The sequence below is a fragment of the Protobothrops mucrosquamatus genome, unplaced genomic scaffold (assembly GCF_001527695.2).
Source record: "Protobothrops mucrosquamatus isolate PMUCROS unplaced genomic scaffold, P.Mucros_1.0 scaffold84, whole genome shotgun sequence".
Lineage (NCBI taxonomy): Eukaryota > Metazoa > Chordata > Lepidosauria > Squamata > Viperidae > Protobothrops > Protobothrops mucrosquamatus.
Window position 1 is genome coordinate 1,695,933 of NW_015386461.1, and position 20,029 is coordinate 1,715,961.

A 20,029-nucleotide genomic window follows, 5' to 3' on the forward strand; every position below is an offset into this window, starting at 1 on the left:
TGAAATAATGAAGGGCTGTCCAGAATATTTTTTGTTTTCAGGAAGAATTTGAATACTTTAACTAGTTAACTAGTATCCTTTGACTTTACATCATGTATGTTTGCCTGTATAATATATATATGGTTCTCAATGTGGTGAACGGATAAAAGCAACAATAGCAACCATAGCACTCCTGTTCCTTTTTTAAAACAATGTCATCTGATAGGACCCGGCAGCGAATGTTTCTGTAATGGTGCCCACCTTATAAAATCATATCTCCCAAAAGGTGTGAGCCACCCCAACATCCTCTGAATGGTTCTTTAAAAAAAAAAATAGTACAAAATATTGTAATATCACAATATCTCTTCTGTAGCAGCACATATTGGTTCATCCTTTGATTAGAAGTGAATGTTGCCTTTTCCAAAACAGATAGATTAAACCTTTCCTACAAATATTCCCTGACATATGGAACAATATCACCTTTTCAATTTCTCAGTATGATTCTTTTAGCTACCCCTTCCCCAATAAGGAGCCAAATCTCAAAATTTTGGTGCATAGCTTTCAGCATAGAAAATCTGATGCCCATCATTTCAAATACTGTCTCCTCCCTAATATAACTTTAAAATCCCTCCCCCTGCAACAAGGAAATATTTCCTCCCCCCCCTTTTTTTTCTTCTTTTTGCTTTCATGTCACTGTTGACTCCTGATCATCATCTGGATTAGTCCCTGCAGGGTTTTTTGGCAAGATTTCAGAAGTGGTTTACCAATCCCTCCTTCCTAGGGCTGAGAGAGAATGACTGGCCAAAGTCACCCAGCCAGCTTTTATACCTAAAGCAAGATTAGAACTCACAGTCTTCCTGTTTCTAGTCTGATGCTAAAGTACTAGACTGGCTCTCAATAAAAATCTATGATATATTCAGTGAAGAAGATGAAGTTTTAAGTTCATTATCTCTAATATATTACTGTAGAAATATAACATTACCTTTATGTCTATGTATTATTAAATAAAAATACATTTAATAATATCTCACATCCCTTTCACATTCCAATTTAGTATCCCCAAACTAAGCGTGTAAAAGGATCAAATATATTATACTTACCTATAGGCTAATAAACAAACCTCCTTGAAAAACAAGGAATATTTAAATTAGAAATAAGCATATACAGTGTATATGAATACAGAAAATTACAATGAGATTAATACTACCAGAGACTAAAAAAGCTATAACTGAACGCAAGTAATATACAGCTAACATACTTCCCACCCAAAAGAAACCAATGACAATAAACAAGACATAAATTGACTTCTGGAGAGAGCTAATTCACCATCTCAATTCTCCTGTCCTTCCTTTCTTCCCTCTGTTATTGAAGAAACAGGAACCAAAATCAGTGTTAACACTGGCACATTTGTATGTAGACTTAATAGTTAGCAAGACAGAAACAAAATAAAGAAATATTCCCACAACAACATAACTCTTTCAAAATGGCAACAATCAGTCATTGCAGTCATGCTTGATCTGATAGAGAGATGGACTGACCAAAAATAACAGGGAATAAGAAAAAATAATAGTAGATTTCTCTTCAGCTAAAAGAAATTCCTTCATCAAGAAGATCCATGTCTCAGGAATATCACTGAATACTTGGAATTTGTATTCCTTACATCTCAATGAAGGTCCTCACATTCTTTCCTCGAAACCGTAACACGAGCAGCAACCCTGAGAAATTTGACAATAATGTAAGGAAAGCTCTTTGGGATCCTCAAATGTGATTTAACCTAATAAGCATCCTATATTTCCAAATCCACTCCTGGAGACAATGAAAGTATCTCTTACAAGTCTTTTTCCAGAAAATCAGACAAAGTTTCTGTATTTTGTATATTTGTAAGAAGATCCCTTATCTTTAGGTTTCTGTGTGGATTAGTTCAGAAACAAAACTTTATTGACTTCCAGTTTTGTGCCATAGCGGAGCAGCTGAGGGATTGCGGAGCTCCACACCCCACAGCTGGTTTTGCCCTGCCAGGGGACCCTTAATAGGTCTAAAGTCGCCCTGGAGAGGCGACGAAGGAGGGCCTCCTGTGGATCACGGAAAGACAGCAATAGATCAGTTTGATCTGAGGGAAGCCCTCCAATCCGACAGGAGAAAGGCTAGCTGCACATCAGTGACTAGCCCAAGCTACCAGCAGCCGAAGTCCAAAAACACTAACTAGAACAACAGTGAACAGCATGCTTGGAACTAGGTGAGAATACCGATCTTCTCTCTTCTATTTTGTACCAGATTTCCTGGAAAAGATCCCCAAGAAGCAAAAAATCCTCTGAAAGTGAGAAGGGAGGGGACTATACCCCCCTTCCATAGACAGAAGTGATGATTTAATTTTTATGGGGGACAGAAGTATATTGAAATGAAGTTAATAATACTACAGTTTGGATAAATCTGAAAATTACAAAAATTGTTAAGATTTCACATCTGAAAGAGTATTAATGAAATTACAAAAAATAACTCTTTGTTTTAAAAGTTGGAAAAGGAATAGCTACTGACATCTAGTGGAGGATTAAAGCATAGAACAACTGCTACATTGACTCAGAAATTGGCAAACCTGTTCCTTTGAACTTTAGTGACTTTTAGCCAAATAGAAAACAACTGGGAACAGAGGAAAGAAAATCACTGGGCCACCTATTACAGATTGAGAACTATGTTTGTTTTAAAAACTGCTGACCTTCTGGGATTATAAATACTTACTGAGCTGTGATCTTTAGCTCAGTAATTGTTTGCAGAAAAAGAAAAACCTTGACTTTTGGCTAATCTTCTAGGGGGGAATTTTACTGGATGGTTAAACATTCTGGACTGCAATTTTGGCTGACTGATAAATTGTAAGACCCCTGAACAGAAGAACTGTTATAAAGTAATGCTTTCAGTGGTGCTTTGACAATTGGAAATGCATTGGATTATAAAAACAATATATAAAGATAAGAACTATGTAAGATTTGGTTGTTTGGATTTTAAGATTGGCTAGTTTGAAAGGCTAAATACAGAGACTATGGTACTGGTGAAAGAATATCTGGAGGGGGAGATAAAATGGATGTTGCATACCTGTCTAAAAGTGGCAGGAAACCACACCTAATATCTCCTTCTGAAGGCCCCAGCCTGGAACATCAGAGATCTGCAGGAGCAATACTCCAAGACAAGGCAAATACTTTTCAGGAGGAAATGTATGCAATGCTGCAACAGATTCAAATGACAATGGTTTCAAATCATGATGAGATTAAAAACAACTTTGACGGCATAAATGAGCACATTTCTAACCTAAACTTACAAGTAAAAAACTCTTAGAAAACAATGACAAAGAAGGAACAAACAAACAAACCAGATAACAGAACAGAAACCAGAGGACAGTGACCCAAAGAGGAAGCTATAGATGAAGAGAATACAGTTTAATACAAACAAAAGAAAACTTGCAAGGTTTTGCCACAACAATGGAAATGGAAAAAAAATCTTATTTTTCAGGGCTTTAAAATAAACTTGAAGATTGGAAAGAAGATCTAACAAAATGGACTATAGAGCAGCCATGAGAATCATTAAAGTTTGGGAGACAAAAAACACATGTCCTATCTAACTTGTTTTTCCTATTCCCAACAACATTTACAAAAATACAGGAAAAATCCCCTGGCAAGTTGAACACACTGGCTTGAAAAGCTACCTGGCAAAAGAAGAAGATTCAAGAGATTTGATTCGACTTACCAGATGGAGAACTATATGATTAAACACTTTGTTTGAATATGGTTAAAAGAATAGATAAATTATGGATATAAAGGGGTCCCACAGTAAGAGGGATAAGATATACAAGTAGTATAGTATTTTTTATAATATATGAAAAGTAAAAATACTGGGATGGTATATGTGAATAAAAAGTTTGGATATTTAAAGGTTAACTTTGAGAAAATTATGACTGATAAGAATGGTTTGAATACAGAGGGGAAATTAAGCTTAAATAAGGATCTTGAAAACAGGATATATAGTGACTTAATAAGATGACTTTTATAAATACAATTAAAATATAAGCTGATCAGAAAAGATGTTATATGCTGATGTTACTGTTATTTGTACAAATACAAGAAAAAGGTTTATACCCAACTTTATATGAATCAAAAAAATTAAGAATTATATTTGTTTAATGTTGACAAAAGGAGAATACTATTGGAAGAAGAGAAGATCAAAAATATATCATTAATGAATTAATATAGTGACTATGGAACTATAGAAATTAATTATTGTTGATTGTTTTTTAAATATATGAACCCAGACAACACTCTGTTTACTAAGCACTAAATAATGTTATTGTAAAAAATCAATAATATATATATATTTTAAAAAGAAACAAAACTTTATCATATAGATCTATGTTCTTTACTTGCTTTACCATTGTAAATTCAGGTGCCTTGTAAATTTTGTAAGTTGTAAATTCTCGTGTTTAGGTTCATGAGAACAAGTTACTGTGTTCACATTTTCCACTCCTCTTTCAACTTAATTTGTATATTCATAGTTTTCATTTCTTCTCATAATTTCACGTTGCTATTCAGAGTAGTAATATTTTTATCCAGAGTAAGCCAATGCTTTTTACAAATGTTAGTCATCTCATAAAATAATTTGCCATGATTAGCTTCCATAAGAATACATATTGATTGCAATTTGTCCAACACCTTAGGGTTGATTCATCCTGAAAAAGATTCTCTGTCCCAGATCGAATTAAGCCTGAAAACACAGGAGACATTTCTGCTTTAGAAATCTCAGTAACGGTTTAATTTCACTGTCAAGATTAATTATTCTATAGGAGAGAGGCTCTTCCTTTTTTTTTCACCATTATTTTACAAGATACAGTTAACTCTTCTTAAAAAGTACTAATGTATGCTTAGCAAAGTTAAAAATGCAAAATAGATGTGTAAAAAAGGCTTATCAAACTATGCTCTGACTAAAGTATTCTAAACACTTACTGCTTATATATTTTGTCAAAAATGTTTTCAGTATCTAAGGATAAGATTACAAATTGGTCTTCATTTTTATTCAGCTCTATTAAATATACAACTAACCTAACCTAACCTAATGTTGTCTGCTGCTTGTCTAGTTTTTATAAACTCTGCTTTTATCATTTTTAATGACAGCACTTGTTGTAATCTTTTTGCTAGCACCGCTGTTAAAGTTTTTGTATCAATGTTAATCAGTGAGATTGAACACTGGGCATGATCTTTGGCTTATTTTAGTGTAACTGTAATATAAACTTGATTAAATTCCTTGGATAATATTCCCTGATCAAGTATCTTTTCATATAATTGACAAAGTTTTGACATCAAAAATTAGGAAGCCTTTAGGAGTGGACTTCATATGTATGAATATAATGAAATGTGGGATACAACAGGTTTAAAAAAGCATGATGATTGTATACAGGTAGTACTCAACCTACAACTGGTCACATAATGACCATTCAAAGTTACAATGATCTTTGAAAGGGTCCTTTTTATGGCCCATAAAGTACTTCTGGCAATTATAAAATGTTGCTTCATGCCCTTTGCATTCACTATTCAGATGTTTGCTTACCAGCTCGTGTTTATGACCAGTTGCCAAACGCCCTGTGATTATGTGAGCCCTGCTGCAATCTTCTTTGCTGGCTTCCAGAGAAAGTTAGTGGGGAAGCCAACAGGGAAGCTTGCAAGTGGACGGAATGGAGCAGAGCTGAAATCCCTTGTGGGACTGCAGGAAGGGAGCTGAAAATTGGAAGATTTCAACTCCATTCCTGCAGCCTGCTGAAAGATTTTCTCTCTGAACTTTCAAAAGAGCTGAAATCCTTTCCTTGGCTGCGGGAACATTTGAGAGTGAAAGGGCTGCCTGCTGGGAGGATTTCAGCTCCTCATCACTTCTAAGGCTTTAGGTACAATCCCAATAGTAATGTATATGTGAGTGAAGACAGTAAGCTTTTTTCAAGAATGAATGAACACCAGTGTGCTTGTGGGCAAGAGGCAGTGCTAACAAGATCTCTTAAAAGAGACTGGCAACAATACTTTGGGTTCCCTTAACTGGGTGCTGTTCAGTGGAATGCAGCTTGTTTTTTTTAACCACATTTTTTTCCATTAAAAAAATTCACTTGGCTTCCTTAAATTTTAAAAAGGAAAGCATCCAACATAAGCTGAAAATATGTGCGAATCTTGAATATTCATAGACATGTGAAAGGCATTATGTGATGGGAAGATTATGAGCAAAGGTTCTGCTATGATACTTGGATTCCCAAGCTCGGTTTAATTTTGGCTTGAAAGGTTTTTTAACTTGGTCTATGTCTCCAGGAAGAATGGATATTTTAGATTTGCCTTTACTCAGACATTCTGAAACTTTAAATTGGTCCTTGTGTAGTCTGTTTTGATACACACTGATAATGAAGCAGATATACATCTCTATTTCTGTCAGACAGACAGGCATTTATTAATGCATTTAAAGTTTTATTTGAATAGCTCTCTAGAATATTTCTATTGCCATACATAATTGATGAACATTTGCTTTTGTGTGGCAGCTTAAGAATATTTAATTTGTAATAGGAAACAAAGGTACCTTGCATTCTTTAGCCACGCAATCATTAATTTCTTCCAATTGTTATTTAATGGAAAAGAGAATATTTGTGCAATGGTTTGTATTTAAGTTTGAATAATGATGTGATATGATACATTGACTATTTGCATTTAAGCAATCCCTAGAGCAGTGCTTCTTGAAGACATGTGGACTTCAACGCCCAGAATTCCCCAGCCAGCCAGTTAGGTGTCCTCAATCTTTTTTATGACTGAATGAAAACCGCATAGAGAGTAAATTACTAGCATTGGTTCTACTCTTGGTTTCTTCCTGATTTCACTGATAGTATATTATTCATCATCTGTGCTTGTATCCATGTGCATGAGTTTAAAAAGAATATTTCTTCCCCAACTATATTTGGCTCCTTGTGGACAAGGTCTCTGAAGCTGAAGCTCAAATACTTTGGCTACCTAATGAGAAGAGAGAACTCATTGGAAAAGACCTTGATGTTGAAGGCAAAAGGAGAAGGGATGGCAGAGGATGAGATGGTGAGATAGCATCATTGATGCAGTGAACATGAATTTGGGCAAACTCAGGGGAAAAGTGGAGGATGGGGTGGGGTTGGCATACAATAATCTATAAGGTCATGAATAATCAGACACAATTTAACGATTGAATAACAACAAGAACACGGTCTATGGCAGGGGTAGGCAACCTTGGCTCTTTTATGACTCGTGGACTTCAACTCCCAGAATTCCTGAGCCAGCATGACTGGCTCAGGAATTCTGGGAGTTGAAGTCCACGAGTCATAAAAGAGCCAAGGTTGCCTACCCCTGGATTCTATGGTAATTAATAAGACATCATCCTGTCTAATGAAGAGGTTCTTTTGGCCCTGCAACCTCAAATGTAGTATATATTGTGCTTTCTATGATGTCTCTACGTCTGTGAGCTGTATCCTTGCCTCTTTGTGCTCCACTGTGCAGCCAGGGTGTGCCAGTGGCTTGGAGAAGGCCGACCTTGGAGTGTGTTCCCTCCTTAAGAAGGCTGTCACAATGTTCTCTGGGTTCTTTTAGAACCGGAGGTTTATTTATAAGATTTACAAGGATACAATGGACGCAGAGAAACAAGATAAGACAGGCTTTGGAGCTTTTTTTATTTACTATATACAATGCAGTTATATACAATAGGTATATTTACCACAGGTTTTTGTAAAAGGAGCCATGGTGGTGCAGTAGTGAGAATGGAGTATCGCAGGCTAACTCTGCCCACGGTCTGGAGTTCCATCCTAACCAGCTCAAAGTTGACTCAGCCTTCCATCTTTCCGAGGTCGGTAAAATGAGGACCCAGATTGTTGGGGTCAATATGCTGACTTTGTAAACCGCTTAGAGAGGGGCTGTAAAGCACTATGAAGTGGTATATAAGTCTTAATTGCTATTGCTGTTGTACCATACAATCAAGGCTTTTAGCCTGGTGTCAGGTTTCTTCCTGAGTCTTTCTCCTAGAGCAGCGGTTCTCAACCTATGGGTCGCGACCCCATTTGGGGTCGATTGACCATTTCACGGGGGTCGCCAAGCAAGGCTGTCCGCCATTTTTTTGTCCGCCATTTTTTCCCCTTTTCCGGCGGGTGCCTTACCTCCCTTGGGCTGGGCCAGCTGGTGGTCGGCCTCCTCCGTCTCTGCCGCTTGCCAGCTACGCCTCGGCCAGCGCAGGGGGCGGAGCCACACATGCGTGGTGCTCCCGGGCAGGGAAAGTCCTCGACCTACGACCGGTTGGGTAGTCCTCGACTTACGACTGGTTTAGTCCTCGACTTACGACCGGTTTAGTCCTCGACTTACGACCGGTTTAGTCCTCGACTTACGACCGGTTGGGGGTCGCGGCATTAAAAAGGTTGAGAACCACTGTCCTAGAGACTGTTTAGCTCTCTTGGTAACTACTTCACTCCCTCCCCTTCACTCCCTCCTTCTCCCCAGCTTCTGGATGTATGACGAGAGGGTAAAAAGAAATGAATGTACTGAATATACGATTAGTTTCCTCAGCATGGCTTGTTTCCTTTTTTCGATCTGTTTAACTGAACTTTCTGCCTTTCCTTCATTTGGGAAATAACCTCTCTCGGCTCTTCTGCCCAGTCCTTCCTTTCCCCAGAGACCAAGACTTCTCCATCCGCAGTCTTTCTCCTTCCTATCTTGGGTCCTGCATGAAGCCAGCTCTTTCCCTCTTTCCCATCTTGGACCTTGAGTGAAAATATAATCTCTCTGGGACCTCATTTCCCTTTTTCCAGGGAAGCCCTTCGTGGACTTTAATTTTCCCTCTCTGGCCAGCTGAACTGCGAGAAGCTGGAAGAAGCATTTTTAGAGATTTATATGACTCTGATTTCTTGAAGGAATGATAATAAAAGTCTAAAGAGTCTAAAAGAGAATTGAAGAATAGAAAGTGATAAATACATGTCTGGTGAGAATATTGAAAAACAGTAAGACTGCAGATATAGATGGCCTAATTCAGGGGTAGGCAACCTTGGCTCTTTTATGACTCGTGGACTTCAACTCCCAGAATCCCTGAGCCAGCTATGCTGGCTCAGGAATTCTGGGAGTTGAAGTCCACGAGTCATAAAAGAGCCAAGGTTGCCTACCTCTGGCCTAATTGGAGAAATGTTAAAATATGGGTATGGTTTCCTTATACAGTAGCTCTGTTCCTTATTTAATATGTTTGTGAAGCTGCATGTCTGCTTGTAATTTGGAAGAATGCATGATTGTCTCCCTATACAAAAGGAAATTTAGAAAGCGAAAGACAAAACAATTAGTTTGTAAAGTTGAGTTGAAGATGTCAGATGGAATTTTGATCGAAAGAATGCCAAAAGATCTAGTGTTCAAGATTTAGGAAGTAGATTATGTCTTTTGCTAGACAAACTGGATCTTTGTCTGCGGGTCTTTGAAAAATGTATGAACGTGAGAATGTTTATTGCATGCTTGTAGATTTAGAGGAAATATGATGAAATATATAAGAATGAATTATGGCATATTTTTCATGAGTATGGAGTTGAAGGTCATTGATCAATCCAATCTGAAGGATATATGATGGAAGCTGTGGTAAGGAAGGCTTTTCCCCAGCTTTAGTTTTTATGCCATTCGTGATTTTTCAGGAACAGAAAGTGCTAGCAACAGTGACTCATGATCTTGTCATGTCATGGATTAACAAGTATAATACACTCTAAGTGGGGCTTTTCTTAATAACCTTCCAGAAACCGCACCTCTAATGAAGGATATGGCTATTATTAATGTGTTATTGCCACAAAGTTCTAATATTGTGATAATTGCAATGATGGCCAGCTGTTTTGGGGGTGCGTGTCAAAGTGTAGCTTGGAGCCAAGTTATTTGAAGATGGCTTATTCTAGATCAGGGGTGCCAAACTGCCGGCCCACGGGTCGGATGGGCCACACCAAAACTGCGCCCACCCCATTGCCAGCAATGGGGAAAAAGTCGCGATACGTCGCGACACGTCATGAGTTTGACACCCGTGTTCTAGATGTCTGCAGAAAGTGCCTGCTGAAAGTCCTTGGAAGTAATGAAGTAATGAATGGGGTCATTTTGAGTGTAAACACATGGTATGTGAACACGGATAGGATAGTGGGCTGCTGATTTATTTTGCTTTAAATGTGGCCATTTTATATAATGTTGTACATACAAACAGTAGATCAAATCATGTTTCAGTGAATCAGAATTTGGAAGAAAATTTTGTATCCAAGTAATTAGTAAAAAGTTTAAAGTTGAACAGAGATTGGATATTTCAGCAAGACAATGATCTGAAACATTTTGTTCAGTTCAACCAGAAAAGAAATATAAATGTTTTGTAATGGCATTCTTGAATATGGTTGAAGACATGCAGTGCGTGCCATGAGACCTACAAATATTTCTGAACTAGAAGAATTCTGAAAGGAAGAGTGGGGGAAAAAGTCCAAAAGCAAGAATAGAAATAGTGAAATAACTACATAAATAGAAAGAAAATTAACTATAGGAAATGTTTGGGAGCTATTATTTCTCCCCCCCCCCCCCAAAAAAAAAAGTTACAGTGGTGTCCAAACTTTTCCACCTATCAAACTCACTGTTCTTATTTTGAATTTATAAACAACTTGACATTCAGAATTGCAGAGAATTGTTTAACTTTTTACCATATAAAGATTGTGGCAATGTTTGGTCACTTAAGGAGTCACTCTGTGCTGGAAATGCTGGCTTAATGTTTGTTGAAGGGAATAATGGAAGACTGATGAGAATAGGGAATAATAGAAAACTGATGTGAAGAGGGAATGAGATGTAACATCCAGAACAGGAGGATTTTTCTGTATTTCTATGTTTCAGTATTTTATGGCATGTTTTATTTACTAGTAGCAATCTTATTCGCTGAGTGCTAATGCTTATTTACTCAGACGGGCACCATCCATACGTGTCAGATAGTGGTTAATATGTTGGAATAGCTATCAGGAAGATCCAGTTTCAGTTTCAGCCTCAGCCATGATATGAACCAAGAGATTTTGCAATGACAAATGAGTGACCTGGCCTATCTCACATAATTGATGTATGGCGAGAAGGCCTAGTTGTAGGACAGAATTTGATCCCACCTTTGGCTCTTAGAGAAAAGATGGTTCGTAAAGGTATTGAATGAATTCTGAACAGAGTCATCTTTTTTTTTTTGCAACATTTTTATTAAAATATCACTTATATGGACTAGAATGGGATTTGCACTGTATGATACCCTTGGGTTTCTTTCAGAGAAGCTTTTTTTGTGCTTTAGAAATGACACCTTTCTCATCGTGACACAGAGGTGATCATGGTTGTTTCATCCCTCAGCCTTGACCTGGCATTTCAAACGCCAGAAGAGATTTCTGCTTTTTAGAAGTAGTTCCGTTGAAAAAAAAGGTTGCCTTGGTTTTGTGGATTGCCCAGATGCAGAGATATTATGGAATTTACTGTTGAATCAAACCACCTCTCCTGCTTTAGTTTGTACTGATGAATTTAGTTTTATAGTCTTGAAGGTTTCTTTGTTGGTTTGCTTTAATGAAAAAAGCTTAGATACCTGTTCTGCTGCTGTTCTGAACAAAATATTGTGTATATAGTAAGGGAAATGCATGTTCAAGAACCAAAATAATTAAAACAAATGAAAATGAAAATATGACTGCCCTAGCCATCAGTGCTATGATGTCTGAATGATAAAAGGAAATCAGTTTTTATTATTGTAGTTGTAAATCTGTTAATATTAAACAAAACTCTCTGGTTTAGAGAGGGAAGAGAATGCCCTTGACTCATGGTTTCCTAGCACATGGTTTCCTAGCACCTAGACTTGAATAAAAGAAAATTGATATATCAAATATCCACTGCAGTATTTTTACTAAAGGCTGTTTTCAGTTATCTGTCAAGGAAACATTACAGAGACCTGTCTGACTCTTCTAAATTGCAATATATTGCTCATGTAATTTCATAACGTTAACAGAATTTGTGTATTTGGAGGTTTTTTTTAAAAAATTCAAAGTTTACATTAGATCATAAAGAACTGTGTATTTATCCTACACGGTTATGAGATGATGAGATTGCATACACAACATAGGTAGTCCTCGACGTACGACCTCGTTTGAGCCCCAAATTTCTGTTGTTAAGCAAGGCATTTGTTAAGTGAATTTTGTCCCATTTACAACATTTCTTGCCACAGTTGTTAAATTAGTAATTAAATTAATAACACGGCTGTTAAGTGAATCTGGCTTCCCCAATGTCTTCGCTTGTCAGAAGGTCGCAAAAGGGGATACCGCAATCATCATTAATATGAACCATTGCCAAGTTGTCCGAATTTTGATCACATGACCATGGGGATGGTACAGTGGTCCTAAGTGTGAAAAACAGTCATACGTCACTTTTTTTCCCAGTACCGTTGTAACTTTGAACGGTTACTAAATGAACTGTCAAGGACTACCGGTATAACTGTCATGTTCTTCACTAAATCCACTAACTAATTTATATTTTGTTTGTATGTATGTGCTTGTGTGTCTTTCAGGCAGAGAATTCCGCACTGGCTATGGAAAATAAAAATCAGCGAGAGCAATACGAAAGGTGTCTTGATGAGGTGAGATGGATGGAAAGTTGGTCTCCTAGTCTTTGGTTAAATGTCCCCTTCTCCCTCCCATACCTCAGCTTTCTGACTTGCTTCTCAAGTTTTTAATTATTTTTTTTAACTGATTTATTGAAAATATTTATATAACTGGCCGTCTTTCAGACAACCATCCTATTATTGTAGAGTGCTATATGTCTGGATCATAAACTAATTCACATAGTTTCATTTCAGTTATTAGAAAACTTCTTAGGGTAACGGGAATTATTGCGAAGGAGCCATCGTAGGCAGTTCGATTTTCACACAGATTTTGCTGTATCCTTTTTTTCAAATAACAAAAATTCTTTTAGTTCAAATCTCCAGGCATCAAGGCCAACAATATCTTCTCTACTAATTAAAAAATGGGAGGTCTTTGTCTGTCCATGAACTAAAGAATATGAAGGAATGAAGCTCGTGCCTTAGAGTTGTAAAACCATGGGGTTGGAAGGGATTCCTGGTTCTTTTGGTCCAGTCTACCGCCCAGTACAGGCTTCCTTGGACCATCCCAGACACATGGCTATCCACGCTTTGAAAACCTCTAGGCACTGACTCTAGGAGGCAGGCTGTAATTCTCATGGTCTTGAAATTCCTCCTTAATCCTTAATTTCTTGACCATGAGAATTTCAGCCTGCCTCCTGGAGTCACTAATGCTCCATTTTCAAACAAAGGTTTTCAAACAAAGCTTGGAGAGCCGTGTGTGTGGGATGGTCCATGGAAGCCTGGCAACTGAGAAGATAAAAATCATAGGAGACTAACAGTTTTGCAGTAAATAGACAAATTATGGTAGCCAGATAAAATGATAGAATATATATATATTTTTCCCTGTGGTGGCCTTGGAAAAAAATAGAATTACTCAGAAGTGTTACTTTGACAAAGAAGACTTGGATATTGTTTGTTAAGTGGTATAGTTTGGAAGGGGTATAGTGGCAAGCAAATATAGCCTTTTGAGTGATAATGGCGAAGGTCATTATGATGACACCATTTTAAAGTAGTATAACAAACAAGCCAAATGAAAAATCGAACGGTTGATCTTCACACAATAAAATTATGAAACCAAAACAAGGTTAAAGAAGATAACATCCAATCAATTTGCAATCACTAAAAAAATGACTCGGCATGCAGTATTGCTATCAAAATTGATAATTGAATAATGAAATTAAATAGCGCCAATAAGCCATAAACTTTAAGACTGGTTGTGTTACCTCACTTGCATGGCTAAGAATAGTATTGCCCAAGCTAATCTCTTTGATTGCACTGTAGATGGAAAGGGAATATGTTTTTAAACCCTTGTTATATAAATTAAAATTAGTTTTTGCCCAAAGAGTATAAGGGAACTAGAGGCCAAATGCTGGACAGCCCTTGACATGAAGAAAGTAAGAGGGAAGAAGACACAACCAAAATGGGACCTGAGATAAGAAATAAAAAAGAAAAGATCAGATTCATCTTTGTTCAGAATTGCTGGATAGATCCCATTGTGGGTAAAAAAAGGAGGAGGAGTATTTTATTTCTTCCCTTTCTTGAGTTTCTTATAAAGTAAGAAAGGCGGGATAAAAAGCTAATAAATAAATAACATTATTTTTTTAAAAGGACTAACATTCTTCTTTTTAAAAGTTATCCCTGAAACAATTGCTTTCAAATTAGTTAAAATCTCTGTTATTTCCTCTAAGGAAAAATATATTGTGTACTTGAATTAAATTGTAGTGTAAACAGCACTTTATTTCCTTCCTTCCTTCCTTCCTTCCTTCCTTCCTTCCTCCCTCCCTCCCTCCCTCCCTCCCTCCCTCCCTGAACAATAAATAAATAAGCTCAGGAAATTGTAGCATGAAAAAAGAAAAAAAGTATTGATTTTATTTTAAGGCATTAACAACCTACCAAGCACATTACATAATATTTTGTGACATTTGTAATAATGTATTTGTTAGCATATAGTATCTACTGCTCTATCTTGCTGTTGTTAGGCAATTCTTTAGTAATTCCATAAATAAAAGCATCCATATATCATCTTCCCAATATACTATCTTCATTTCAGACACTTAGTTTATTAAAATTTGTAGAATTCCTGAAATATTTTATCCTTCTCCTCTCTTATTATATCACTTTGTCTGTGCAGTTGTTTCAATGAATATGTGGGTACTTTACAGAACTCCCAACATTTAGAATATTAATGGTGATGTTTAAAGTATTTGCTTATTTGTAGATTTAAAAAAACCAATATAGCATATTTCTTCTGTGCCACTCTTACCAAAAAGTTATAGTTATATACTCTTGTGAGTTCTAACTACAGTTTTAATCTGTGTCTTGTATTAAATCATAGAGATAGCTATTTCATATGACCTTTGCTGTCTGTGATGCCTTAGGTAAGAGAACAATTTTGGAAATGATAGGAAGGGAATCAGGCATTTTATGAGAACGTGAATCATTTCAAGCATTTGACTTCTATAAAAATATAAGTATTTAGAAAAAGGCTGAATTCCTGTATTAAATTCTAATTCACATGAAACAATTTTTTTAAATCACATTAGTGAAAGAAAGGGTATCTCATTTCTAAACAATCATTTTATTCAAAATTTACATAAAAAGTAGGGCTTCATAGCAGAAAACAAAAATGGTAGTATATCGCTCATTAAATTATTATTAATCGCATAATAAGAATATGTGATAGACTTTATCTAATTTGGGATTTTAAATTTAATGATAAATGAAAATACAGAAAATAATAATCCTAGTAGATGAGAAAAGAATTGAGTAAAATTAATTCTATACATAGTTCTTTAAAACAAAGCTTTTGTTATTTGATTTAAGTCTATATAAAAAAAGTATGGTAAAATTCTACTCTGATTGAGCTGTAGGTATTTTAATTTTCTGGAGCATGCAATGCCACCTAGCTGCAATGAACAGATGATCTATTTTTTTTTTCTTTTTGATACTTCCAGGGCTGCCTTTTCCATTTGGAAAACAAATGCTGGTTTCTACCTTCAAACTAATTGACTTGTATGGCTCCTGGTCTGAATTGGTTCTACCCCTTTCACTTTGCAGGATGAAAAACGTTGTGTTGAGGGGTCATTTAAAAAACTACCAAGTTTTGAAATGAAAAAAAACAACAACAGTAGACTCTCAGTTTCTATGGAAGTTAGGAGAATTTATTTTTTCTCCTAATTGTGAAAAATAATTCTCAGCTATGATTTATTTCTTCTATAGGTAGCCAACCAGGTTGTACAAGCTCTGCTTACTCAGAAGGTAAGTCATTTATTTTCTCTGTGGTGCCAAAGAAAAAAAATTACTTAACTAAAACTATCAACCTTTTTTGTCCAGTAAATTGAACATGATGATATATTGCATTGAATCACTAGGAATCCCATTGATTATCCTTCTGAGGCCATTGAATGAAGATTAAGAATTTATTTCAACCAACACAAAGCAGTGTCTTCCTGCTGATAAAATCCTGCGGAGTAGGCAGAAGGCTCTTAGCAATTGAGCAGACTTTAGTAACTTACAAGATTACTTCATGTTAAGCTGGACCTGAAATCTCATCCATATTTGGGAGTGTTAACATTTAATAAATTTATCACTGGTAATATATAGCATTGGAATATGACCCCATTTTTTATATACTAGGTGTTGCCATTCTTACAGATTTAGAACAACTGATTGCTTTGCTTAACATGTTCATTTACACGTGGGGCCACAGACAGCCAAATTCTCACACATGTAATGAGACATGCAGCTGTGTTTTAGTTTTCTTGAAATGCACCTTGAAGATAGCCAATTTGGTTGGGGCTGCTATGCAATATTAATTGAATTTTCTCACCTTTCTCCCAGCTTATATGTGTGTAGTCTTTTTATTTTATATACTGTATTTTAGTTATTATTTATGTATGACGCTGAAGCTCATTTTTCTGTAGCAAGATATGCTCTAGGGCAGTGCTTTTCAGACTTGCCAACTTTAAGACTTGGCAAGTGTAACCCATGCTGGCTGGGGAGTTCTGGGAGCTGAAGTCTGCACTTCTTAAAGTTGTGAAGTTTGAGGAACACTGCTCTAGGGTTACAAATCAAAGCAAAACAGCGTTGGCCTGAAGCAGCATAAAATTACATTTGCAGTGTGGGTTTATCTCTTTTTTTTCCCCGGAACAGGGGAAAAGGAGACTTACCCTTTCCTTTGTCTGTCAAAACTTTAATCCACCCTTACCCCCAACAAAGGCTGAGTTTATTCATTCATGCCATTTGTCTATGGAGATTCTTAATCATCCGGGCCATGGTTGTCCCAAAGGTGCTTTTTTCCAAAAGACAACTGGACTTTCTTGTTTCCTTGAAAATGTTCCCTTCCCAACAGTTTTGCGTGCTATAACTTAATCTTCCGCCCAATTCTGTTCCATCCAATTCTGTTCCTATGTGAGTCTATAAAGAGCTGTGGTGGCGCAGTGGATAGAATGCTGCATTGCAGGTTAATTCTGCAGATTGCCAGTAGTTCGAATCTGACCGGCTCAAGGTTGACTCAACCTTCCATCCTTCTGAGGTTGGTTAAATGAGAACCCAGATTGCTGGGGGCAATATGCTGACTCTATAAACCACTTAGAGCAGTGGTCCCCAACCCCCAGTCTGTGGACCAGTACTGGGCCGCGGCATGCCAGCAACTAGTCCACACAAACAAGCAAAGCCTCATCCGTGAGATGCAGGCAGCACACAAAACAACGCCCCCTCCAGTCCGCAGAAAAACCTCTCTCCATAGAACCGGTCCCTGGTGCCCAAAAGGTTGGGGACCTCTGGCTTAGAGAAGGCTGTAAAACACTGTAAAGCGGTATATAAGTCTAAAGTGCTATTGCTATATGCTGCATTGTTTTGGAGCTCCTGTTAGTATATTGGCATAATTGAATGATTGCAGAGGGAACGATGGTGGCAGTTTGACAAAGGGATTGTGTGTGCCCAGTGATGGTTTCTTGGCCCACTGTTTGAAAAAAGAGTGGTGTATTTTTCTTGTATATCATATTTTCAGGGAGTCTAAGGCAATTTGCTTGTTCGTGTTTGGAACATATGATGCAAATCTAGGTAAAAGTAGTCCTCAGTGTATGACTATTTCTTTAGTCGCCATTCTAAGTTATGACTGCACTGAAAAAAGTTACGTCTGGTCCTTGCATTTTCGACCATCACATCATCCTCATAGTCACATGGTTGTGATATCAGTGCTTGCCAACCATTGCATATTTACAATGGCAGCGGGGTCATAACGATTGCCGTTTGCGACTTTTTCAGCTAGCTTCCAACAAGCAACATCAGTGGAAAAGCTGGCAGGAAAGGTCTTGCAAGTCATGGCCGTGTGATGTCTCACCTATTGACCACAGAAAAATTGGGTGCAGTCACATGATGCCTCACTTAATGTTTGAACTGCTTCATTCTGATTATCCGGTCCCTTTGTGGTTGTGAGTTGAACCCAACCCGCGTTCCCTAAACACTCCACTAGATGGCAGCACATAGCTAATTTCAGGACGCTAAGCAAGGTTTGAGCTAATTAGTATTTACATGAAAAATCAACTAGTTTACAAGAAAGACTGGAAAAAATATCCTGGAAGAAGGCCGAGGACAAATAACTTTTTAAAACAAATAATATTCTGTTTATACTTTATCACATGGATATTACAGGGAGAAAGTTTGTACAGTTGGCTAGTCCTTCCTTCCTTCTTTCTTTGCTTCCTCTCTCCCTCCCTTACCCCTCCCTCCTTTTTTAGTACTTTTTGGTTTGGAATAACATTTTTGCTTTATAATTATTTATAATTATAATTATTTTTTTCTGAAACCCCCCCCCCCCAAAAAAAAACCCTACATGGTTGCATCTCTTGATCATCTTTGTGGTTATTAGGATTGTAAGAAATCCATTTGGAGGGGTGTGTGGCAGAGAACCTACCCAGATCCATCTCTCCAAGAACAGAAATATCAAGCTCTTTTAAAAGTTCCACGTACGTGGCAGGTGTGTCAATGTAAGTGTGGTTGGTAAATGCCTGGATGTGCTTTCAGGAAATGGGATGCATCAACACCAAGCATTCAAGAGGATGTGGGACTTTGAGTAATGGGTTTTGTACAATTCTCAACAGTGATTCATTTGTTTCCTTAATGTTTCATAGATATTATGGAGTTAAAAGATGCTTTCATCTTTTAACTCCATAATATCTATGAAACATTAAGGAAACAAATGAACCAGTCCCTGGAACAAATCAAAAATATATATTCCATGTGTGTCTGCTAAACAAATCCTAATTTCAAGGGCCTACAAGAACCAGATTAGCATTCTACAACATAACAACACTTTCTGTGCGGGTGTCTTTGCGATTGCGTTCTTCTCAATATAGCATTATCTTACTTAAAAGCATCATCCTTCCTTTTTCAAAACTACAAAGAAACCAAAACAAAAAAACAGTGAAGAAAGGGGAGGTAATATTTTCATAATATATTTATAGCACCTTTAGGATTAAGTTTCCCCCCCATAACTGTTCTTTTTATCATTATTAGAAGATGCAAAAGCCATAGGTTGTATGGACTCTCTGTCAGTGGACCAAGAATATAGATTAAAATGCATTTAATAAAGTGATTTGCTTGATATTGACAAAATTTGACAGATACATAGCCTTTGCTGAGTAACACTAGCTAATTTAATATCTTGAAGCTGAAACACAAAGCATTCTAAATGTTAATGAATGTTAACTCTTACAGCCCTTTTACAATGCTATCTGGACTTGAGAGCATTTATACAAAAGGACAAGAAGGCAAAACTATACAGTAAATAGGAAATTCTGCTTTGGGGGTCAATCACAAATGTCTTTTACACTAATGCAAGTAAGATCCTGTAAACAGATAAGTCTTCTACTACACTACACTAAGACAGAACAAGTCATGTCACCAAGAGATGATACCCCAGAGGGACTTTATAAATACAGAAGGAATCTGAAGAACTCCTAACAGGAACACTGATCATGTGTATTACACTATGAAACTTCAGTCGTCCTTTAAGGGATACTTTTGGTAGTGTTTTTTATTATTTAAATTAATTAAATCTAATTAAACAATGGTTTAAAGAATGAAGAACAAATATCCCCAAATTATATCAAATTATTGTGATTCTAACAGGATATGTTATCAAATGAGAACAAAAACGTGAGAGATTTATCAAGATCATTGAATGCTTGACATCTAATCTATAGTTTAAAATAGGCACGTTGGATATGAGTATTCTTTATAAGACATGGAATGCATTTAGTGAACTCAATTTTGAGCAGGAAATTTGAAGAAAAAATATATTCCATTGTGAATAGGATTGTTATTATGGGGTTTGTTCCTATTGTCTCTGCAGATTATAGTTTTGATTCAGAGATACATTAAAAACTGAAGAAGGAAT

At 36.8% G+C, this 20,029-nt stretch overlaps 1 protein-coding gene across 1 annotated transcript in view; it reads left to right on the forward strand.

Annotated features, from left to right (window-relative positions):
• NCKAP5 (NCK associated protein 5) overlaps nucleotides 1–15,885 on the forward strand; it is a gene marked incomplete at its 3' end in the record, with an annotated part of 408,673 nt that extends 392,788 nt beyond the window's left edge. The window contains exons 8-9 of the mRNA XM_015812433.1: nucleotides 12,556–12,624; nucleotides 15,847–15,885. Coding sequence (XP_015667919.1) covers nucleotides 12,556–12,624; nucleotides 15,847–15,885 — 108 coding nt within the window. The remainder of the gene's footprint in view (nucleotides 1–12,555; nucleotides 12,625–15,846) is intronic.
• Between the last annotated feature and the right edge of the window lie 4,144 nt (nucleotides 15,886–20,029).